The 25,443-nt window shown below is 45.4% G+C and overlaps 1 protein-coding gene across 1 annotated transcript in view; it reads left to right on the top strand.

Annotated features, from left to right (window-relative positions):
• The first annotated feature begins 3,486 nt into the window (after nucleotides 1–3,486).
• The window catches only part of TNS3 (tensin 3), a 74,662-nt gene continuing 52,705 nt past the window's right edge, over nucleotides 3,487–25,443 (top strand). The window contains exons 1-4 of the mRNA XM_079949327.1: nucleotides 3,487–3,556; nucleotides 23,126–23,202; nucleotides 23,775–23,901; nucleotides 24,761–24,826. Of these exons, the coding sequence (XP_079805453.1) occupies nucleotides 3,502–3,556; nucleotides 23,126–23,202; nucleotides 23,775–23,901; nucleotides 24,761–24,826 (325 nt within the window). The 5' untranslated portion in view covers nucleotides 3,487–3,501. The remainder of the gene's footprint in view (nucleotides 3,557–23,125; nucleotides 23,203–23,774; nucleotides 23,902–24,760; nucleotides 24,827–25,443) is intronic.

The following is a 25,443-nucleotide window of genomic DNA, read 5'->3' as shown; positions in this document are numbered from 1 at the left end:
GTCCCTCTGGAGCTTTACAGGTCTCTCTGTAGGGAAGAAAGTTGGAATGGCCTCTTCCTCATTGCCTGAGGGAGGGAAGCAGCCTTGGTTGTTTTTAAATGTACTCTTCCTCTGCAGTTCACCTCTGTGAACTGCCTTCTCACCTTCCATAGACACTATATAATCAACTCTTCCTAATCTTGGAGACTGTATTCAGTGGGAAGATTCCCTAAAAAGACTGTGAGATGCCAGGGAGAAGCATAGAGGACGCCTGCCCAATCGCCATGGGAACGTCCTCCAGCAGCATCTGGCAAACACAGAAATTGGCCTTGCTGTGGGTTTCTCTTTGAAGATGAAGCAGGAGGACATTCTGCCCAGCTCTCCTTCCTCTGCTGTGGGACTGATTGCTTCTTCTGCCACCTCACATACTGTCAAAGCCTTTCTTAGGCGGCTGCTCCTTTATTGGAGGTTTCCACTTTTTCTTATAGGGGAAGTTCTTTTTGTTACTGAAATAGAAAATTAAAGGTCTTATATATATATAATAGATGTTCATAAATGTACCATCCAAGCGCATACATAGATGTGTGTCTGGAGCAGCACAGGAAGACCGCCCTGAAACCATTTTGACTCCCAAACTGACCAAATGTTTTCTCTGCAAGGAGGGAGGAGGTGGGGGAGCCTCCCCATTGTCTTTTTGTTCACAAATCCTGTCTTAAGGGTATGTCTGTGTATGAATAGGGTGAGCCTGTGACCTGGCTCAGGAACTAAGTATTTATCATTACAAAAGACTGGCCAGGCTCCCCAGGGTATCCAATCAAGTAACCATTAACAGGTAACCTGCCAGACAGGAGGTAAACAACAAACTCAGATTTCTCTTGAGCTACACCCTTTCTGTCATGTAGGTATGATGTTTCTGAGGGTGGTCTTGGACTCCAGGGCAGGCAATTAAAAATGTCTATATAAGGGTGGACACACCTTGGTTCGGGGTCCTCCTCCTTTCCTGCATGTGAGGGGAGCATCCTGTTGCAATAGTTCAATAAAGATCAGGCTTACAAGCCGCTTTGCTTCTCAGTATTCTCTGGTTGGCCTCTGCTATTTTCTCCGACCGATGGAGAACCTACAAAGGACTCTACAAGGGCTCTTGTGCCCCCCATAAGGGAATCAGGACACATTTTTGTTTATTACATTACCCTTTGTCGTCTTGTTCTTCCCCTTTTCCCCTTCTCTGTAGAGTTGTAATTGTGGGACTCTTGTCTTTGTTGTGGTTCCAGTTACATGACTGTTGAGGCGTCCGGGAGTTGTCGGCTCTGCAGGTTGGTCTGCAGAAAGGGATGACTCCTCCGTCCCTAGAGAGGCGGCAGAAGGGAACCTGCCTGAGCCTTCCCCTTGGAGGAGCCACCAATCAGGAATGTTCTCCAGCAGCATCTTCAAACAGAAATTCTTGCTAAAACAAGTTTCCGTTTTTCAAAAAATCAGCTGGTTTTGTAGCAGTATCACTTTAAACCAGGGGTTGGCAAACAACGGCCCCTGGGCCAGCTAAGGCCTGGGGGGTTGTTTAACTGGCCCCCGGCCCCTGCCACCAGCTCAGTCAGTCCCCGTGTGGAGCTAAACGGCACAGCACTGCTTCGTCGCACGGGGACTCACTTCCACTATGCTGCAGCGGCTTCCTATGGGCTGCAGGAAGTCATGGATGCCTCTTCCGTGCCTCCTCCAAGTGTGTGTGGAAATAGCACATGTGCGGAAATTGCGCACGCTCCGGCCCAGCAAGAGGTCTGTGGGGGAGTGAACCGGCATGGGCTCAGTAAGTTTGCCAGCCCCTACTTTAAAAACACTTAAAAAAAACCTCAATATATCAATGTGCCATTTGTTCATCAATCTGAACTTCCCACCATAGATATGTTGACTAAGTAATTATCTATCAGTAATTTGTACTAATTGCTTGTCATACATTTTAATAAGATTTTGAAACATTGTGAAAAGGGTCTTAAAATGCAGTCATTGCTATAAATCATAGGTGTCAGAAGAAGATTCTAGTAATCATTTTTGAATACACTTGTTTTCCAGAATATATATACTTTATAACGTATCATTCCAGACATTGCAAAGATGCCTAGACTTGTCTTGAATAACTACCAAATCTATTCTCTGAAGGGAAGAAATATCGACACAGAGTTACTTCAAGTTGCATTTTGGCTTCTTTGCTACAATTTATTGCTTTGTTTTAATATTGTTATGATTTTAAAATGCCATAAAATACTGAAAAAGTATGAAAAGATGGTGGAATGCAACTGAATCTCAGGATTTTGTAAACTGCCTTGGGATAAGAGTTAAATAAAATAAAATAAAATGCTGATTTTTCTGTTTATAGGGTGGAAAAGGAAGAATAGGAGTAGTGATATCTGCATACATGCCCTTTGCAGGTGTGTCTGCCAGGTAGGAGGAAGCAGGTCTTCCACTTGCCTACGTCTAAAGCCCCAACCTCACCCCTTCCGGATGTTTTAGAGTACCATTTCCATCTGCCCCAGGGAATGTGGGACTTGCAATCCAAATCATGATTTTATTATTATTATTTATTACATTTGTTGGTCACTTTTTAACTTAAAAAGTTTTGAAGTGACTTACAAGATAAAATACAATGGATAAAAACAAAGTCAGAAAATTTAAAACAATACAAATATAATACAAAATACCTAAAATGCTCATTCAATAACATAGTTAGTACAAATGAATAAAAACCAAACACCAAAAAGAATAGATCACATTAGTGCCTGTTTCTCTGTGGAGAGCATTCCACACCTGGTGGGCCACCACTGGAAAGGTCCGTTCTTGCGTGGCACATGGACAAGGGCTCTGGTGAAGACTGCAGGGTCCAGACTCATTCGTCTGGAGGGCACATGGTGAGGAAAGGCTAGATTAAAATACGAAGTGGAGAAGACAGGATCCTACTAAAAGCACAAGAAAAGGCAGGAAGTCTCCAGGGTTAGAATTGGTTTCAGAGCAAATGTCAGGTGGGTGGAGCATTTCACCAGGGGCAGAAAGTCATTCCTGGCACTCAATGGAGCTTCAGTTACCAATGCAACTAACCTTGGTTGGAAATGAGGAGAATGTTGCATAGCAATTCCCACCCCCCACTCCTTAAGTATGTAGTTAATTACCCACCTAAGGTTGAAATGTGCTAATTGATTCTATGACTCATTTTTAAAAATGTGCCTGAGGGTCAGGGCTTGTCTTGTCCTGATGGAGCAGCGAAAGAAGCATCCACATTTTAATACGTTTTTGGCCAGTTTTCAAAATGAAAAAAGATTCCCAAGGCAACTACTGTAAAAATGTCCATGTTAAAACAATAATGGCCCTTTCAGATCTAGAATCGAGTGTGTTTGCCAATTAACCCGGAACGTGATTCAGTTGGTATGAATCTATGCAATATCCTGATTTCAGAGCAGCAAAGCTACTCCCGAAAACAATATAATTTTTTCCTTCCCTTCTCTCAACAGTGCAGATCAAGCCCTAGATAGATTTGCTATGAAGAAATTCTTTGATGATAAAGTTTCTGCTTTAATGCAACCATCCCAGAAAAAGGTACTTTAATTTATCTTCTCATATACTTCTGTTTAGGCAAGTACCATACTTCCCTCCCTTCACCACAGTCGGAGGGCGGTTTCCTGCATTGGGCCCGTCTTTCACCATCCATTTCACCATCCTTCATAGCTGTCAGCCGTCCCTTATTTGGCGGGAAAGTCCCTTATCCCAGCACCGTGTCCCGCTGCTGTCCCTTATTGATGATGTCCCTTAAATTTCCCGGGTTTCAAAGGAAGCAGCTCCCCTCCCTCCCTCCCTCCCTGCCGACCAGGGAGGAGGGAGGCTCCAACTGTGTTGCTTGGCTGTGTTGCTCACCCAATAAGGAGTCTAAGAACGACTGGGGGGTGGAGCTTGCATGCCTTGTGCCGATCCAATCGGCCGCGTTGCCTGGGGACTCGCCTTTGCTCAGCGCTTCCCAGCGGAGAGGTGACGGTGGTTTTCCTTGCTGCATCCCCTTTGCCAGGTTGCTGCGCTGTGGGAACCACGAAGCTTGAAGCTTCATTTGGCTGCTGGCTGGGCTTTCTGCCTTTGGCTCGGAGGGGCTCAGAAGTTGAACATACCTGTGCTTGGAAAATCCCTTATTTTGGCTGCTGATCCCTTGTTTTCGAGGCTGCTGGCCCCTTATTTTCAAATCTGTAAGTTGACAGCTATGCCATCCTTCCCTTCTTGAGGGTGTGTATCTTTTGCGGGGCTCATATGAGGGGGAATCTGCTTTATAAATGGTGTGGTTAACCATGTTTTGGCCCTAGTCCACACTGAGGGTTAGGCTGCCCTCCAAGGGCCCTGTGTGCAAAGTGTGCATATGCATATGCACACACACACACACACACACACACACACTTGCCACACACACAACTTGAATACAGACAGGCTTCTGCATTTTGTTTTCCCAACATGGCAACTTTGGGCTTAGGAAGAACCTCCCCACCCCCGGTCCAGTTCTGCCACAGGGTGGGAAAACAGTACAATGAAGGTGCCTGCTTGATCTCAATGGGTAGTTCCAAAGTGCAGGTGCTGCCACGCTAAGCATAGAACCATAGACTCACAGAGCAGGAAGGGACCCCAAGGGTGATCTAGTTCAACCCCCTGCAATCCAGGAATCTCAGCTAAGCACTGCTTTTCAGCCATTTTAGTTCTGCAGAGTGGTTCACTATACTAAAGTCAGATTTACAGGTGGCTGAAATTGCCTTCGTAGTAACAGATCTTGATTACCAGATCCTGTTGATCATACCAAACAAGAAATGTAGCATGAGAACCCCAGTTTGCATGTAAGAAACACAGATAACTTATTCATAGAAGTGGTTACAATGCAAACATGCCTTGACGTTATATGACTGGAATATTCATTCAATTTAGGATTAAATTAGTGGGCCTTGTAACACCAGAATGGGAAGAGGAATTAGGGCACAACAATTGACTAAAAAGAATAGAAGCAATCAGCCTGGCAGCTTAGGTCGGTAACCCTAGTTACCCATCCATTCCCTTCACCAGAAAGCAGATGAGTATTGTAGAACTTGTTTGGAGAGGGAGGGTCTTGCTAGCCATTGAGAGGACAATGTTTGGTAGGAAGCCAGGCCAGGCAGTACATCTGTTTGTCTCTCACTGCATAAAAGCTTTCCCAGTGAGCTGCTGCGCTTTTCTCTGGAGACCTACACAGCTGCTGCTGAAGTGGAAAAAGAACAACACATGCCCTCTGAGGCTTTAATAAATATTTAGCCTTGAGAGATCCTTTCCCATTCTGCTCCAGGTCAGCAAATAAATGCAGCATTATTAGGGCGGTTGGGTGTGCTTGCAAACATTGCTTTGAAAGGCACAGATGAGCAGTGCCGTGGGATCGAAAGGAACAAGATGTTTCCATTGGCCCCTTTGAGAGGATGTGCAATATAAACTGTTCTGATTTTCTCACAGCCTTTCTCTTCTGCAAACAAGCATCCATGAAAAGCAGAAGCCCACAGAAGAGCATTTGCAGAAGGTGCTTCATGCCAGTAATTGCAGCCGTGGAGGGTGGTCAGGGTGGAAGGTGTCAAATGGTGTCTTCAGTGTACAACACCCCACCCCCCACTTGCAATATAATCATTTTTGAAAGGCTTGGGGAGAAATTCAGTTTTATGGCAGATGCAACTTCCTGTCCATTGGCATACTGGCAATGCCTTGTGCTGTACAGCTCTTCCAACTGTGTCGGGAATTAGGATTGTACTGGAGCATCCTTCCCCTTTTTGCCATTTGCATATTAAGTCATTACTAATATCTATGAGACAAGTTAGTAATGACTTAATTTAATTGCCATCGGTGTAAGCAGGCCTGTGCAGAGCTTGTCTGAGACCTGAGGCTTGAGTCTTGTTAGAATAAAGTTATATACTGTATTCAGAGAAGAAAGCAGCCTGTCACTGGTGGGAACTGGATTTAAGTGATTACTAAGTGCACCTAGGGACACGGGTGGCACTGTGGGTTAAACCACAGAGCCTAGGGTTTGCCGATCAGAAGGTCGGCAGTTCGAATCCCCGCAATGGGGTGAGCTCCCGTTGCTCGGTCCCTGCTCCTGCCAACCTAGCAGTTCGAAAGCACATCAAAGTGCAAGTAGATAAATAGGTACCACTCCGGCAGGAAGGTAAACGGCGTTTCCGTGCGCTGCTCTGGTTCGCCAGAAGTGGCTTAGTCATGCTGGCCACATGACCCGGAAGCTGCACGCCAGCTCCCTTGGCCAATAAAGAGAGATGAGTGCTGCAACCCCAGAGTCGGCCACAACTGGACCTAATGGTCAGGGGTCCATTTACCTTTACCTTTAAGTGCACCTAATGAATCTGGATGCAATGAATTGTGTCTAGGCCACTAATGGAATTTTCCCCATTTGCTCAAAATAATTTAGAAGCGCTCTGCCAGTCGTCACGGTGTTTCGTGCACCAGAAGCAGTTTAGTCATGACCCGGAAAAGCTGAATAATGGGGAGGAAGGGTGGGATGCAAATGCTAACAAATCATAATAGTACCTGCTATCACCTTAGTAATTCCAAAGCAGTTTGAATGACTGCACTGCCTACTGTTGCACGGGAGTGTAAGCAGACTGTGCCTTAAAAAACACGGCCAACTCTAGGAAGAGCTTCTTCATGTGTTGTGTTTACTTTAATTTATCTACTATGACCGTTTCCCCTTTCAGGTATGCACAATTCTTAAGTGGCCTTCTCTCTGGATCTGTAAAAATGAACACAGCATCTCTCTTCCTGCATTACGTTATCCTACACAGAATTCTGAATTTTGATGCTGGGGGGGGGGGTGAGTTTATTCTGCTTGCAGTTGTCCTTGCTCCTAGCTGTATTAGCATGGGTCCTGATTTCATGCTAATACAAGCTCTGCAGAGGCAGGTTTAGGACTGTGCAACCGGTGCAGCCCGTACCGGGTGCCATGTTTCAGAGGGCGCCACAACAATGCTGTCAAATGGAGTGGGGGAGCCGGGGTTGTGCCAAATTTTTATCACAGGACACTGCAAAATGTGGGGGCCATACCTTTCTCTCACCAGTGGGGGCCATAATCCTTAGAGGAACAGGTGGTAAATAAATGTAATAAATTCATTTACTTGCTTGCCCGACATGCTCCACACCGCATCAGCTGTCACACCATCTGTATTGTTTTGGCCTTGGGCACCACTTCCTCTTCCCCGAATGTAAGGAAAGCTCACCTGTGGCCTCCCAGATGTTGCTGAACCCCAACTCCCCTTAGCCCCAGCCAGCATGGCCAGCAGTCCGGAACACAAACAAGCTGTAGGAAGGCATCCTCCAGGTCTTCAGTCTGGCTTGGTGATCTATAGCAGACACCCTATTGTATCCTACTGGATGGGAGTAGATTGGGGGAATTCTGGGTAGGTTGTGGCATCTGTTCCCCAACTGGTGGCCAGAAGGCAGAATCTCTCTAAAGTGAGAGCACTTCCTGAAGATGGAAGACCAGACCAGCTTCTTCTTGCCCACCTCAAGACTCCTGCCACAAGGTAAATAAAACTGAAACGATATCAGTTCCCGAGAACTGTGGGATAATTGCTGTTGTGTCAACAAGACGAAAGCAAAAGACCTCCCTGAGTGGTCTTGCCAACTTCTAATCACATGCAGCTAAGCAGGCACAAGTGGCCTAAACCAAGCTCTTGCCTGGGTAGGTAGCCTGGATGTCTGTTCTAACATAACAGTGTAATCCATGATGCTATGGGAACACCCATTTTTTAAAAGCCCCTTTTTCTCAGTTTGTTGGCTTTTTCTGAAGGTGTACCAGGCCATGCAGCCAGTTTATACATCAGGAATATAGTAAGTACTAAGCAGCACTTCAATCCCTTATCTGCTCCTGGCTAATCTAAAGTTCTTAATGGAGCTCATGTGCGATAACAACCCATCACTGAACTATTTCAAAGTGAAAGCTGTGGGTTATTTGTTTGTATGCCTTTCTCTCCCCCCCCCCTTTTAAAATACTTTTTATTTTCTTGTTATAAAATTGTTCACACAAATAATAAAACATGAGTGACTAACAAAAAATGGGTCATTAGGTGGGTAAAATACTAAACATATTATTTTATAATAATGAGGTGATTATAGTAAACCAATAAAACAAGTTCTTCCATCAACTTGGAAAACACAAAGCAAAACAAGTCAGTTAACGAGTAGTGCCTGCTTATCTATGCCATATAGCAATATACTGACAGGATTGAGCCAGCAAGAAATCACAGTGAGCAAGCTGGAGTTGTTATTAGCAAAAATAGGATCTGCCAAGGGTGTCTGGCCTAATGAGCATCACAGCTCATCTCTGGAAGGTCTTGCACACATGAAGCAGTTGCTGAGACTGAAAGTCCCCTCCTCTCCACCCCCACCTCCCCAGCAATCTGAGACTGCAGCTGCGGAAAGGTAACGTCTCCTTGGCCCTCTTCATGCCTCTCCTGGTTCTGGGAGACCTGGTGGGGAGGGGAGTTTGCCGCAACAGGAGGGAGAGATGCCTGTGCCTCTTCACCAGCCGGACTCATCTCTGCTTCTTGGCCTCCTTCTTCTCCTGCTTCAACTTCTGCCTCTGGGTCTGAACTGCTCTCTGCCCCAGACTCCGCCCGCTCACTAAGTCCCGTTTCCTCTTCAGCTTCCGACACCTCCCAATCTGCTCCCTCTTCTCCCTCTGACCTCTCATTGTCCTCCCACCACCAACCCCCGGAGCCTTCTTCCCCAGGAGTTTCCCTTAGGGGTTCCCCAGATGGGGTCTCCCAACACTCCTCTGCATCCAACCAGCCTGTGACATATACTCTGTACATATTACTCATCTCTGTTGTTTCATTAGTATATTTAATAAAATCATACCATAGTGTAAAAATTATCTTGCTTTTTCTCTCCCCTTGCTACCTTCAATTTTTGTGACAGCTTTTTCATTATGGCTGTTTGCCAGATGACATTATACTAGCGTTCAATATTCATTAATTGCAAGGTTTTCCAGGTTCTGGATATTATCGTTTTAGCTGCTGCTAATAAATGTGTTACTGATTCCTTACTTCCTAATTGGTCCATATCTGAAGTATATAAATTAGGCTGGGGTTATTGGGATTGTCTGAGCTGTAATCTGAGATATCTCTTTAAGTGTTCCTTCCAAAATAGTTGTATATGTGGACACACATTTGGTATGTACCTATCATTAGACATCCTTTCCAACATAACAGAGAGCTATTGGGCTTTATATAAGATAGGCACCTCGGTGCTAAATACCACCCAGGCGCAACTGATAGTGAACGTTCCCTAGTGATAGCTGAGAGATATTTATATGGTGCTTTTGTCCAAAAATTGTTTCATTTATCCTCTTCAAAGTTTGTATCCCAATATAATTCCCACCAGCTTTTTAGATTTTGTTGGGGGCAAAATGGATTCTCAATAAGGGTGTTGTGTTTTACATATATGAATGAAATTAATCTCTTAGTCATTATACTATCTCTTATTACTATCATTTCATATTCTGTTCGTTTCCTTGTAGCCTCATTTTTAATTTTAGTAAATGTAAGAAATGATCTCAACTGATATCCTAACAGCCATGAAAATTGATTATTTTCTAAATGGACTTGCATCTCTGCTGCTGTAAGAGGTTTTCCTTTCCTATAATAATCTTTCAGATAGCTCCAGGAATGGCAGCTGGTCTCACAGCTCAGAAGATGTTATGCTTTAAAATTTTAGTTAGTTTCTTTTTTTAATCTGGGCTTGCTGCACTCTGACTCCCCTGCATTCCATGCTGGAATGCCAAGAGCTGTAACTTACGGAGTTCACTTTTTAATTGTGTTTTTATCTTTCTCGCTGTTGGCTTTAAATAACTACCCCAGAGCTGCCATGCACAAGCAGAAATGAATCAGCACCTGCGAGACAAGGTTGGCTTCTTACTGCTTAAGTTTGGTGAAAGACAAAAAAGCAGGAAGGATTTTAGATGGGAAGTTGTAACCACTCACTTCATCCATAGGGCTCACAAAAGGGGCAGTTGTGCCTCTGTTGCATTGAACAATTCTAGCTAGCCAGAACATCAGGGGGTGTCGTTGAACTCCTGTACCCTCCTCTCTACCCCGCGGCTGGCATCCAGCGCCTGGATTTTCTACCTCCATGATGGCCTTACCCATGGTCAAGCCCATAGAGCCCCCCCTCCAAAAGCCCCAGGACGTTCCCCACAGTAGAAATCTACACTGGACTTTTTTGGGCAAGGAAAGGAAATACCATTTGGGAATGACCTTGCAAGCCTAGAGAGTCCTGTTTCTATAAACCAGGGGTAGGCAACCTAAGGCCCATGAGTCGGATGCGGCCCAATCGCCTTCTCAATCCGGCCTGTGGACGCTCCGGGAATCAGCGTGTTTTTACATGAGTAGAATGTGTGCTTTTATTTAAAATGCATCTCTGGGTTATTTGTGGGGCATAGGAATTTGTTCGTTTTTTCCCCTTCAAAATATTGTCCAGCCCACCACATGGTCTGAGGGACGGTGGACTGGCCCACGGCTGAAAAAGGTTGCTGACCCCTTCTATAAACCCACCTCTGCTAGATTGCTATCTGGGTTCTCCTGCTAATTTTGAATCTGGTTTTGCCACAGCTGGCGAGGTGTTTAATTGGTGTATTGATCTGGACCTTGGTGGTGAGGTCTTTGCTGACAGTGGGCAGTACCAGCTCCTGCAGGACAGAATTACACTGATTGTAGGAAAAGACGCCCCAAAGCCAGCATGGACTACTGGAATCATGTGTAAGGCCACCTGTGCTAGTACCTGGAAAGATTCATTTCACCCCCTGGCGCTGTCCACCTCTGCCCCTGAGCTAATGGGGGTGGATGAGCTTGATTGGCGGGATTGTTGCAGGGCTGTCCACCCACATGCACTTGCCAGTGTTATGGCCTGCCAGACTTTGATGCCTTGAAAGAACAACATCTCTGGGAGATGGACAGCTCTTTTTTCCAACACAGAGAGCAGCTGCCAGCAAGATGACAGGACACCACTTCCATGCTCCCATGCTGATGTGGTAGCTACTATTGAGGCCCCTAATCTTAAGGGCGCTAACTCAAAACCTCATGCTTCTGCCCAGGGCTCAAGGTCTAAGGAGATCCTACGTAACTGGCCAGTTCTGCAGTCCCATGGACTGGAGGCTGAACTGTTAGCGGACATTCGGGACATTTTAGGGCCATCTATGAAACTAGACAATGACCTCTGCTGCAACTGGGTGGACATGTACGAGCAGAGGGGCAGCATTGAACTGGTTTTCCATGACTTAGTGTTGCAGAATAACTTCTGGTACCTGATACATTTGTCTGCAAATAGAGAGCTCCTTGTTGAGTTAATACAGGCCTGTAATGCTGAGTGCAGACACATAATGGAAGTTGGGCTGCAAGGAGAGGAAATGTGAGGCAGAGCGGTAGAGGCAGGGAGAGAGCGAGGTTGAGATCCCAGCGTTTGTCACCTCCCCCAGTAACATCCAGATCTTCTCTAAGAAGCTCCCAGGCGGCAGGCAGTTCTTGGCTCTTCTTACAAGAGCCCCATGAGTCTTTGAACACGGACAAGAGACATGTAAGGAACTGTCTCTGTTGAAATGAAGTGGGAATTACTGATCCAATTTCCTTATTGGATCAGTTATTCCCCCAAGAACAAACCCAGGTTGGTCTGGGTGTATATAACTGCAAGTAAACTTTTTTTTTTTTTATCCTGCCAACCTAGCAGTTCGAAAGCACCTCAAAGTGCAAGTAGATAAATAGGTACCGCTCCAGTGGGAAGGTAAACGCCGTTTCCGTGCGCTGCTCTGGTTCGCCAGAAGCGGCTTAGTCACGCTGGCCACATGACCCGGAAGCTGTACGCTGGCTCCCTCGGCCAATAAAGCGAGATGAGCGCCGCAACCCCAGAGTCGGTCACGACTGGACCTAATGGTCAGGGGTCCCTTTACCTTTACCTTAAACATTTTTAATCTAATGACCAGAATGACTGTAAATATTTTATAATCTAGATTTAACAAAGGGATTGGTTGGTATGACTCAACATTGGTGGGATCCTTGGGAAGAACCACGATTCTTGAATGCTTTGAAGTTGCGGGAAGTGGGTTATGGGCTGACATAGTGTTGTGTTGCATTCCACCCCAGTCTCTGAGCAGTGAGGGGCTGCAGCAGGCACTTACCCAGGGTTCGTGTTTCCTCTGCAATGAGGTTATTTGCACATATATACAACCTGAGCCTACGATGGAGGAGTTCACAGCATTAATGCCTCAGGATGGTATTGCTTCTCCCAGAGCCACAGCCTTGGATTGCAACAGAAATCAGGCATCGCTCTGTCTCCCAGCTGCCCAGCCTGCAGCTTCTAGCTTGCACACCCCACTCAAGTTTTTTGTCTTTCAAACTACCAGACATGGGAGGGAAGGGGCCCCACTCATTTGTCCTCTGGCACAGAGCCACTTCCTTCGTTACCTTAACAACCCAGGCTTAGGCCGTTACCTCATCAGGAAGGTCGTCTAGCTATTCCTGGAATTGAATCTGTGTGGGATGCAGGAATTGGAAGGAGGCTCGGGCTTACAGCCCCCCCCCCCCAACACATTGTATAGCCTGGCCATTTGTGGAAGTGCGTGTTCCTTAAATGTTTTGTAAAAGGGTGTTTCAAAACCATCACAATGGGGTATAAATAATAAAATTATTATTATTTATTAGGGCCACATGATTTTCCCACCTTCAAGTTTTAAATTACTTCCTTTATCTTCTCCTCTGATACCTCATTTTCCATACATTTACTGTCCTCTTCTTTTAGTATAGGTATTGCTTTCATAGAATCATAGAATCATAGAGTTCGAAGACATTGAAGTCCATTAATCATTCCCCCGTGTCTCTTATTTTTTTTAAAAAATATATTTTATTAAGGGTTTTCTTGTTTTACAGTGTAAGTGTAATGCCTCGTATTTTTTTTTTTCCCGTGTAACATTTTTACAAATCCATTTCATTTGTTGAGGCATTAGGGGGAGAAGAAAAAAGAAAAGAAGGAAAAAAGAAGAAAGGAGGGTGGAAGGAGGGGAGATGGATGGGGGTGGGGTGGGGTAGCGGTGTTTCTATTATGCTTAATGTATGTAGTTTGGTGTCAGCATGCTTGTGTTGTTCACTTGTGTTCCTTTGGTGGTGAGAGAGGTTGGGGTTGGCCTAGGATGTGATTGTTTGTTTGTGATTGGCTGTGGTGATCTTTGTTTTCGTGTGTGAGTGAGGTGGGTGGGTGTTTTGGATCAAGTTAGCCATATTGATTTGTATGCTGTTGGTGGATTATTGTCATTGTCCTGTTGGGCTGTGTATGTGATAAAGGGGAGCCATACCGGGGTGAAGGTGTCTTCTTCTGTTTGTCCCCGTGTCAGTTTCAGTTTGTTAGTTAATTTTTCTAGTAGGGCTGTTTCCCATACTATTTGGTACCATTGGTCCATGCTTACTCCTGACAGGTCTCTCCAGTGTCTGGTTATGGTGTTTCTGGCTGCTGAAAGTAGGTGGGTTATGAGTTCTTTGTGGTGTAAATGGGCATTGTTGTCTTGCCCGTGTCTCTTATTTAAGGATTTTTTCCTCCCACCACTAGGTCTGCGTGCTGTTTGCTCCATTTGGTCTATGACATTTGGATGATCATCTTCATCAATTGATAGACTCCTACCTTCAGGAGCACTGTCTCCCTCCCCCACATTAGTCAGTTTAAAGCCCTCCTGATGAGCTTTGGTATCTAGTAATTTATTCTAGAGGGGGAGTGGGGAGGAGTACAGAGAAAAAAAACTTATTGAATTCTACAGATACTGATTTTGTGTTATAAACCCTTTCTTCTGTTTTCATTTTTATACCTGTAATTACAGCTTTGTTTCTCCTTTTTTGCAACCAGCAGCTAATAGTTTGGATCCCTTACCCCAATATTCTTAATACTTTTGTTTTTAATTTAGAATTTGTACTATTGTTTTATCAATTTCTATTGCTTCTAGTTCTTTTCACATAATATGTTGTTGTTGTTGTTTAGTCGTTTAGTCGTGTCCAACTCTTCGTGACCCCCTGGACCAGAGCACGCCAGGCACTCCTGTCTTCCACTGCCTCCCGCAGTTTGGTCAAACTCATGCTGGTAGCTTTGAGAACACCGTCCCACCATCTCGTCCTCTGTCGTCCCCTTCTCCTTGTGCCCTCCATCTGTCCCAACATCAGGGTCTTTTCCAGGGAGTCTTCTCTTCTCATCAGGTGGCCAAAGTATTGAAGCCTCAGTTTCACAATCTGTCCTTCCAGTGAGCACTCAGGGCTGATTTCCTTAAGAATGGATAGGTTTGATCTTCTTACAGTTCATGGGACTCTCAAGAGTCTCCTCCAGCACCATAATTCAAAAGCATCAATTCTTCGGCGATCAGCCTTCTTGATGGTCCAGCTCTCACTTCCATACATCACTACTGGGAAAACCATAGCTTTAACTATACGGACCTTTGTTGGCAAGGTGATGTCTCTACTTTTTAAGATGCTGTCTAGGTTTGTCATTGCTTTCCTCCCAAGAAGCAGGCGTCTCTTAATTTCGTGGCTGCTGTCACCATCTGCAGTGATCATGGAGCCCAAGAAAGTAAAATCTCTTACTGCCTCCATTTCCCCCCCTTCTATTTGCCAGGAGGTGATGGGCCCAGTGGCCATGATCTTAGTTTTTTTGATGTTGAGCTTCAGACCATATTTTGCGCTCTCCTCTTTCACACTCATTAAAAGGTTATTTAACTCCTCCTCACTTTCTGCCATCAAGGTTGTGTCAGGTGGTTGATATTTCTTCCGGCAATCTTAATTCCGGTTTGGGATTCATCCAATCCAGCCTTTTGCATGATGAATTCTACATATAAGTTAAATAAACAGGCAGACAACATACAGCCTTGTCATACTCCTTTCCCAATTTTGAACCAACCAGTTGTTCCATATCCAGTTCTAACTGTAGCTTCTTGTCCCACATAGAGATTTCTCAGGAGACAGATGAGGTGATCAGGCACTCCCATTTCTTTAAGAACTTGCCATAGTTTGCTGTGGTCAACACAGTCAAAGGCTTTTGCATAGTCAATGAAGCAGAAGTAGATGTCTTTCTGGAACTCTCTAGCTTTCTCCATAATCCAGCGCATGTTTGCAATTTGGTCTCTGGTTCCTCTGCCCCTTTGAAATCCAGCTTGCACTTCTGGGAGTTCTCGGTCCACATACTGCTTAAGCCTGCTTTGTAGAATTTTAAGCATAACCTTGCTAGCGTGTGAAATGAGTGCAGTTGTGCGGTAGTTGGAGCATTCTTTGGCACTGCCCTTCTTTGGGACTGGGATGTAGACTGATCTTCTCCAATCCTCTGGCCACTGCTGAGTTTTCCAAACTTGTTGGCATATTGAGTATAGCACCTTAACAGCATCATCTTTTAAAATTTTAAATACTTCAGCTGGAATATCATCACTTCCACTGGCCTTGTTATTAGCAGTGCTTTCTAAGGCCCATTTGACTTCACTCTCCAGGATGTCTGGCTCAAGGTCAGCAACCACACTACCTGGGGTGTATGAGCCATCCATATCTTTCTGGTATAATTCCTCTGTGTATTCTTGCCATCTCTTCTTGACATCTTCTGCTTCTGTTAGGTCCTTTCCACTTTTGTCCTTTATTATGGTAATCTTTGGTTTTTCCCATTCTGTTGTTTTCCTCTATTTCTTTGCATTGCTCATTTAAGAAATCCCTCTTGTCTCTCCTTGCTATTTTTTGGAAATCTGCATTCAATTTCCTGTATCTTTCACTATCTCCCTCGCATTTTGCTTGCCTCCTCTCCCCCGCTATTTGTAAGGCCTCGTTGGACAGCCACTTTGCTTTCTTGCATTTCCTTTTCATTGGGATGGTTTTCGTTGCTGCTTCCTGTATAATGTTACAAGCCTCCATCCATGGTTCTTCAGGCACTCTGTCCAACAAATCTAAATCCTTAAACCTGTTCCTCACTTCCACTGTGTATTCATAAGGGATTTGATTTAGATTGTGTCTTACTGACCCAGTGGTTTTTCCTACTTTCTTCAGTTTAAGCTGGAATTTTGCTATAAGAAGCTGATGATCTGAGAACAGTCAGCTCCAGGTCTTGTTTTTGCTGACTATATAGAGCTTCTCCATCTTTGGCTGCAGAGAATATAATCAATCTGATTTCGATGCTGCCCACCTGGTGATGTCCATGTGTAGAGTCGTCTCTAGTGTTGTTGGAAAAGAGTGTTTGTGATGACCAGCTTGTTCTCTTGGCAGAACTCTATTAGCCTTTGCCCTGCTTTGTTTTGAACTCCAAGGCCAAACTTGCCAGTTGTTCCTTTTATCTCTTGACTCCCTCCTTTAGCATTCCAATCCCCTATAATGAGAAGAACATCCTTCATAATAGGCAGTTGTTTGTAAACTTGTTTTGAACTTGTTGTCCTGTGTCTTGGCTCCAAGGAAGAGACTTCCTGTTGTAACTGTGTATTTTGTGCCTTGTAGATTTTATTCACTCTTGATTTTTCTTGCATACATAGACCTTTAAACACTGTCTTCATTGTTTCCCACAGCAATTCTGAAACTGTTCCTTCTGTATTATTTTTCTTTTTTAAAAAAATCTAATGATGTCAAGGACAGGACCAAAATACCAAATATGGGTCACAATTTCTGACGGAGTTAATAGGAAGTGTGCGCTCAGTGGAACATGGTCTGTTATTTTTATTTCACCAATATGAGCTGTCTGTACTTCCTTTAAAAGTCTATTTTAGATTGCGAGCTAAAAAAAGGGTGACAAATGTGTGGATTGTGTCCCCTGGATTACTCTCACTCCATACATCCCTTAGACCCCACTCCTACAATGTTCTCATCAATTTTAGTTGTTTCTTGCCCCCCCCTTTTTTAACTTCAGTGTTGTTTTACATTGCTTTTTCCATGCGGAATCGGAAAAACATGAGAAAAGCCTCTTGCATTCTAATTTTAATCTCCCCCAGTTATTGACTTGTAAGAAGAAAAGTTATTGAGGCACGACATAAAAAACCCCACTTCCCGTATGAGTAACTCAGAGTTTAAAGACAGCCTGCCCTCTCTCTGAGTCTCTCCCAAACCTCAGAAAAGCAAGCTGGTCACTTACAACCCCAGTCCTAAATGCCCAGTAGCCTGAATGTCAGGTGTCTGGGCACATGGAGATCCTAAAGCCCTGTGGTTAACAATTGCTGTCAAATTAAGAAACTTTATTAGGAATAAAGGGGGGGGGGAAGCTGGCAGAAGGCCAAAACAGATTGCTAAAAAATCTGAAATCTGAGCTCTGTGGTTCTAAAAGGACATTATTATTATTATTATTATTATTATTATTACTACTACTATTACTACTATCATACAGGCAGTGACCACTTTAGGCGTGTCCAATTGACGCAATCACTGATGCATGTGGCCTTTTGGACCTGGAAGAAGGCAGAATGGCGGCAGACCAGGGGTGGGGGGAATTTGACATGTGGGTTCTAGGAACAGAACCGCCAAGCAGAATGATTGCCGCCTGTAATTAAAAATATTAAAATATTAATAGAAATAAAATTATATCTCTACCTCTATCTGTAACCTCTATCTGTATTGATCTATCTAAGACCTATTAAAACATACATATAATTCCAATGGAAAGGGCACAACACCAGTCTTTTCCTTAAAGGCAGTCAGATTCCCAAAGCCGTTTGGAACAAGAAGGTCTTCACTTGCTGATGGAAGAACAACAAGGAGGCAGCCATTCTAGCTTCACCAGGGAGGGAGTTCCAAAGTTTGGGAGCAGCCACCAAGATGGCCCCAAGAATCCTAGCTGCACCAGTTCTGGTTTACTCATAAGCAGCAAGGATGGTCAATCATAGAATCATAGAATCATAGAGTTGGAAGAGACCACAAGGGCCATCGAGTCCAACCCCCTGCCAAGCAGGAAACACCATCAGAGCACTCCTGACATATGGTTGTCAAGCCTCTGCTTAAAGACCTCCAAAGAAGGAGACTCCACCACACTCCTTGGCAGCAAATTCCACTGTCGAACAGCTCTTGCTGTCAGGAAGTTCTTCCTAATGTTTAGGTGGAATCTTCTTTCTTGTAGTTTGGAACCATTGCTCCGTGTCCGCTTCTCTGGAGCAGCAGAAAACAACCTTTCTCCCTCCTCTATGTGACATCCTTTTATATATTTGAACATGGCTATCATATCACCCCTTAACCTCCTCTTCTCCAGGCTAAACATGCGCAGCTCCCTTAGCCGTTCCTCATAAGGCATCGTTTCCAGGCCTTTGACCATTTTGGTTGCCCTCCTCTGGACACGTTCCAGTTTGTCAGTGTCCTTCTTGAACTGTGGTGCCCAGAACTGGACACAGTACTCCAGGTGAGGTCTGACCAGAGCAGAATACAGTGGCACTATTACTTCCCTTGATCTAGATGCTGGACAGAAAGTCCAGTTTGGAAGCCTGGTATGCTAAGAGGGAACCTGGATTCCTGGTGCTGCAAGAAGCAGATCAGCTTTTTTAAGTCTCGCTTAACGTGGGAGGAGTGACCCCCAGACTCTTTCTGACCATTAAGATTTTGAGTCGGTCACATATCTCATGTCTCAAGTATCCTCTTTGCATGTGAAAAGGACTAGCAGGGGATACCTGACAGACTGGCTTGGAGAAAAGGGGGGCAGCTCAGTGCTTTTCTTCACATGGTGGAGTTCTCCAGTCTGTTAAGGTCATCTTGAGTCCTGATTCTATCTTCTGCAGTATTAGCCACCCCTCCCGGTTTGGTGCCATCTGCAGATTTGATGCTTCTTTGGGTTCGCTCAGTCAAACCCGCCTACCACTGGCATTGCACAGCCCACATTTTACCAGCTTCTCCACAAGAATATCATGGGGGACTTTTTTGATAGCTTTATTGAAATCAAGCAATGTTATATCCACAGCATCCCTCTGATCCACTAAGCTTGTAACTCTCTCTATATTTTAAAAATAAATAAGATTACTCTGGCATGACTTGTTTTTGAGAAACCCAAGCTATCTCTTAGAAACCACAAAATCCTTTTCTGACTGCTCACGGACCAACTGTTTAATAGTCTGTTCCATGACTTTTTCTGGTATTGATACTAAGCTGTCCTCTCCCCAGCCCTAACATTTGTCCACCTCCAGTCTGCAGGAACCTCCCCCGCTCCCCAAGAACTCTCAAAGATTATAGATAGAGGTTCTGAGATTACAACTGCGAGGTTCTTAATACCCTTTGGGTGCAGCTCATCAGGGCCTGGAGGTTTGAATTTGTTTAAAGTAGCTAGGTGTTCCCTGACCACCTCTTTTCCTAGCTTGGGCTGCAGCTCCCTCTGTTAAGTTGTGGGTTGACATAGCAGAGGACACAGCGATTTCTCCAAAGCAGCTCTTTATTTTGTAAGCTGGAATAGAACTGACTAGCAAAGAGCTCAGCCGGCCTGCTTTTATAGGCAGCCGGCTGTCCACATTGTAGCAACAACAACCCACAGTTTCCCGCCTAAAATAACTGACGTGGACCTGAGTGAAAACTATCTACAGACCTGAGTGAAAACTATCTACAGTATCCCCCTGCTGGCCCAGGGTGAAACTTCACTACTCGAACAGCTGCTGGTGTGAGTCTGCAGACACCAAGACGTCATCAAAATATGGTACCACACCCGGAAGCCCTTGCAGGAGACGCTCCATAAGTCTTTGGAAGATGCCAGGAGCCACACTCACCCCGAACTGCAACCGGCGGCAACGGAATGCCCCTCGGTGGGTGACGATCGTCTGGGCTTCAGCAGTGGCATCATCGACGGGCAGTTGTTGATAGGCTTGGGCAAGGTCCAGCTTAGCGAAGACCTTACCCTCACCCAGGGAGTGCAGCAGGTGTTGGACAACAGGAACCGGATAAGCGTGCTGCTGAAGTGCCTTGTTGATCGTGCACTTGTAGTCAGCGCAGATTCTCACCGATCCGTCTGGCTTGACAGGCGTGACGATGGGGGTTTCCCACTTGGCGTGGTCAACTCCAAAACTCCAAAACTCCTTGGGTGATCAGTTTGTCCAGTTGTTCGTCCACCTTAGCCTTGAGAGCAAAGGGAACCCGGCATGGCTTTAGCTTGATGGGGGCGACTTGTGGATCAAGGCTAAAGGAGATGGGCATACCTGTATATTGCCCCAAGGTGCCGTCAAAAACCTCGGCAAAGTCTTTGACCAGACCCTCAGTCTCTGCGTTAGAGATGCAGTTGATGCTGGTGACTTCCAGGCTGAGGGCATCAAACCAGTCTAGCCCTAGGAGGCTTGGCCGCTGACCTTCGACCACCACCAACCGGAGCAGGCCCGAAAAATCATTGGAGGCGATCCGGAACCAGCCAACGCCTACCACGGGGATGTCGTTTCCCTGGTAGTCTCTCAGGTGTACGCGGTGAGAGTCGAGTTGCCTTTTGGACACTCTGGGTACCAGTCTTTTGATGGTGCTCCAAGACACGATGGACAGGGCAGACCCGGTGTCGATCTCCATGTCACATGGAGCTCCTTCAATGAGCACCGTGACGTTCAGCTTGCGTCGCGTAGGCGAGTCAGTTTGGCCAATCAAAGTTCAAAGTTAGTTTTATTGTGGCAAAAGCCAGCGACACAGAACACCACAAGGTCAAACAAAAGGAAATCAACAACAACGTCAAAAAAAAAAAAAATTACACAAGGGAACTTCGCAGTGTGCCATTCAACAAAAGAGATTTACGCTTCCTGATTGCTAGAGTGCAAAATTTGGCCACCTCATATGATATTGAGCTTGAGGAATCTTCCAGAAGACTCCCTACTCCCGGAGACGTATAGATGTTTAAAAGCTTGGCCTAATTTTGCAGCTGCCCCTTACTTAACTAACATCACTAACGAAGCTTATAGATGGGCTTTCTCCAGAGCCCGCTTTGAGACATGCCCTCAGCAGTGCTGTACGGCAAATTTACGCGGGCACCAATGCATGTGCGTCTCTGCCCCTGTATGTCTAATAAGGTTTGGCCAATCGTGGTTCCAGACGGGCAGCGGCAGTTGGTGAGAGCGAAACAACTTCCCTTGGCAGACTGGAGTGAAGACTTGGACTTGCGAGTCGATGAAGGGGGGTGTCAGACGGAGCCGATCGGCAGACCTTAGCGATGTGGCCCCTTCTGGAACACTTCCTACAGATGGCGTCTCTGAATCGACACTTGGCACGGGAATGGTTGCCTCCGCAGCCAGCACATTCTGGTTGGCCCTTGGACTTCTGTTGGAACTTCCTGCGCTCCCGCTTTGTCTGGTGCACGTCATCGTCTTCACTGGAGGATGCCTCATCACTGCAGGCCTCTTCATGATGCACCAGAACTGGCTTCCTATCAAGACGCGGGCTGCTGGACTTGCGGATCTCCTGGGCGGAGCGTTCAGCAGCTTCTGAGGCCACAGCCTCCTCAATGGCTTTCTGTAGCGTGAGGTCTGGCTTGGCGAGGAGACGCCGTTGCAGATGGATGTCCCGGACCCCGCAGACGATTCGATCCATCAGGGCATCGTCTAAGTCTCGGAACTCACAGTGCATTGCAGCCTGTCGCAGGGCGGTGGTGTAGTTGTTGATTGACTCCCCCTCTGCTTGGTTCCGGTGGTAGAACGCATGGCGGGCAGCAATCTTGGATGGCTTTGGTGCGTAGTGGTTGCGGAGCTTCTCTTGGATCGTGTCCCACGGTGTTGCCTGGACTGCTTCAGGCACAACCAATGCTTGGGCCGTCTCAAACACCTCAGGCCCACAGAGGCTGAGGAAGAGGCCCCGCTTCTGCTCCTTTGATACTTCTGTCAGCTCGTTGGCTTGGAGGTAGCAGTCGAACCGAGCGAGGTAGGAGTCCCATGATTCAGAGGCTGGCGCAAACGGCGGTAGAGGCACAAGTGAAGCCATGATTCCGATGCCGGCGTGAAGGGCGATGGATGGAACACAGTGCTCTAACCAGAACAGTCAGCTCTGAATTGGTTCTGTCCAGTGATTTCGCTCAGTGATTTCGCTCTGTGATTCAGCTCTGTGATTCAGCTCAGTTCAGAGGCTGGCCGCATCTGGCTGTGCTCTGATGTCCATCCATCCCACCTTCGTCGCCAGTGTTAAGTTGTGGGTTGACATAGCAGACGACACAGCGATTTCTCCAAAGCAGCTCTTTATTTTGTAAGCTGGAATAGAACTGACTAGCAAAGAGCTCAGCCGGCCTGCTTTTATAGGCAGCCGGCTGTCAACATTGTAGCAACAACAACCCAGAGTTTCCCGCCTAAAATAACTGACGTGGACCTGAGTGAAAACTATCTACAGACCTGAGTGAAAACTATCTACAGTATCCCCCTGCTGGCCCAGGGTGAAACTTCACTACATAACACCCTCCTTGCATTGTTTATTCTGTTACCACCAAGTTTGGCATTGCTTTCCTTTTGGGTGAAGACAGAGGCATCTTTTCCATGCAAAGGACCTACCATTTGCTGTTCTTCCTCTTCCTTCAAACAGGAATGAATAAACTCTTCTTATTATTGCAAGCCTGAACTAATTCTGAAAGTTAGCCTGCCTGACTTTCTCCCTGCAAGTGTTGGCTACTCATGTAGATTCCTCCTTAGTGATTTCCCCCTTCTTCCATTTCTTATACTGTACATGCCTTTATTAACTCTCATGCAGCCACACTGGTTTCCTTAGATGGCCCCCACTTTCCTTTCTTGTTGGAATTGTTTGCAATTGTTCCTTCAATATTTCACCTCTAAGAAACTCCCATCCACCCTGAACTCCCTTCTCTTTGCATATTTCTGACCATGGATTTTCACCCAGTTGTTCGTTAAGCTTTTTGAAACCAGCTTTTTGAAATCAAGTCCAGAATGTGCATCTGAATACACTCCATGTTCTCTTCTGTATCAGGAATCCCAAATGGAGAGAGCCACTTTCTCCCTATGCAGCTATTTTTCTGCGTGAAAATGGCTCAGTTAAACAATATTATTCCTGCACCTACTTAATGAGTTGGTACAATCCCAGAGGGGCTGAGATTTTTTTAATGTATAAATCAGGTTTCAGCCATTTGGACTCCTGGAGTTCAAAATTATCTCTTCTGACGGCACTTTGAAATACAGCTTCTCACATAATTCTCCTTCTTTGTTCTTTAAGTAGTGTGGGGCCAGAGAATAAAAACAGTGTCTCTATTGGAGTGGAACCAGCCCAGCTGCTGAAGGAAGATATTATGGTAAGCATTAACTGGACTTCGTTGATGTTTAAATGCTCTGGGTGTATTTTTTTCTACAGAAAAACACTGTTTCCATCTTCCTTGGAGGAAGAAAACCTACAAATATTTAGCATTTTAGCTAAATTTAGGCAGCTCAAAAGGTTATCCAGAGATGAGCCAAAGTAAAGAGTCATCAAGAAAACCATAGATAAAAAGTCACTTGGTACATTTTACTGGGTATTATTATGACTTTTTTTACAAAGTAAATTGGATCCTTTCTGTTCAATATGTCTAACAACAAGGCAGAAGGCCCTATAGAACAGGGTTGGCTAAAATTCAACATCCTGTAGATTTTGCTTAGCTTTGAATCAGGTTCTTAGGTTGCAGGCTGAACTGGGCAGGAACGGGGGACCATTCAGTCATGTTCCGTCTGAAATGGTCGAGAGACAAGACTAATTAAGGTGGATAGATAGACATCTGCCCCACAGTACAGTATATGGATTTTTTTGCAGATATATTCTGCTACATACCTAAGCATTTTGTGCCTGCATGAATACTTGAAGTTGCCTTGCCTGTGTTTTCCTCTATTTCAGCTGAAATGCTGCCATAAAAAATACGGATGTACCACCTGTGATATTTTCCGCCTGCAATTCCACACAGGGGCTGTTCAAGGATATAGTCTGGTGTTTGACAAAGAGGACTTGGGGAATGCAAACACAGGCAAGTATTCATCTACCTTTGAAGATGGCAGAGGAGGATTTAAGCACATCTATGTGCTTAAACAGTACTTCTGTCTTGTCAGGATTCAGTCTGTTAGCTGCCAACCGCCTCCAGGCACTCACGCAAGACATTCACTGCCTTCACTGGTTCTGATTTGAAAGAGAGGTAGAGCTGGGTGTCATCTACATACTGATGAACACCCAGCCCAAACCCCCTGATGATCTCTCCCAGCAGCTGCATATAGATGTTGAAAAGCCTAAGGGAGAGGACGGAACCCTGAGGCACCCCACAAGTGAGAGCCCAGGGGTCTGAAGACTCATCCAGACAGAAGTACTGTTTTGGGGGGACGGGGCGGGTAGGTGTGGAGGACTACCTGGTCCTGAATGGGGTAACTGCCCCTGAAGGACCAGGTACGCAGCCCACTCCCAACAGAGCAAAAACAAAGAACCCCAACATTTAAAACGCCACAGATTAAAAACTATTTAAAAGCATTTCCAGCTGCAGCCATGTCCCAGTGGCCTCCCAGGAGCCTTTTAGCTGTTCCAGGTGGGAGTGGGGGTGGGGGTGGGGGTGGGGGTGGGCCCTGCCCCTGAGGCCAGGTAGAAAGGGGCCTTGCAGCAGCAGCAGGGAGCAGGTCCTCCTTCCAACACCACATAAATAAATACGTTGTGCACATAAAAAAAAAAAGTTTGGTAACAAGGCATTGCTTTTTTAACTCCTTTGTCCTTTGGGCCAAAGCATCAATTATTTTTAAGTGTCTTCAGATGAAATAATCCTTCTATAAAATCTTGATTTCCATATGTGCCCGACTGTTCACTGGGAAATAACTTTCTAAAACAAATTGTGGTACCTTTCACAGATGAACATTTCCCTGATTATGGAAAAGCTGAACTGTTGTTTTCAGGATCCTCAGAAAAAACCCAAGGTGAGTACCCCTCAAAAATTTCCTGCCTTGCAGCTGAATCCTATAAGTTGTAACTCCAGACTAGGCTCACTTGAGTCCAAATGGCTCGCTGAGGAAGGACTCATGGGACTTCAGTCAATGGCTGGGAACCAAAGGACGTTCTACATGTTTCAGCACTCCCTTCAGGAGGAATGGGGGCTGATAACCTTCAGTACATAGAATCATATATTTTTTTGGAGGTGGAAGGGACCTTGAGGATCATCTGATCCAACCCCGTACAATGCAGGAATATGCAGCTGTCCCGTGAGTGCAAGTCTGTGATTTGTGCCTTTGCATTTCAGCCTTCATGTGCAATATCCTAGTTTCATTTAGAAATATTTCTTCTGGGTTGGTCGGCAACCAGTAGCTGGCAGTAATCTGTGTGAAACTGATTTCAGTGCATCTCAGAATGGAACTCTTACTTCATCCATTAGGAAACCATGTTAGAATTTTATTTGTTTTTAAACCTTCTATGTGAAGCCCACTTTACCTTGATGGTTTGAAAAAAGGTAAGCCCTTAGTATTTCCCCTGAAATGAAGCTGCATGAAAGGAACAATAAAAAATAATTGTTTATTTGTGCTTCAGGAGGGTGAGTTTT

The sequence above is a fragment of the Podarcis cretensis genome, assembly GCF_951804945.1.
Source record: "Podarcis cretensis genome assembly, chromosome: 13".
Classification (NCBI taxonomy): Eukaryota; Metazoa; Chordata; class Lepidosauria; order Squamata; family Lacertidae; genus Podarcis; species Podarcis cretensis.
Note: the sequence above shows the minus strand (reverse complement) of the source record. Positions and strands in the feature narration are given on the sequence as shown.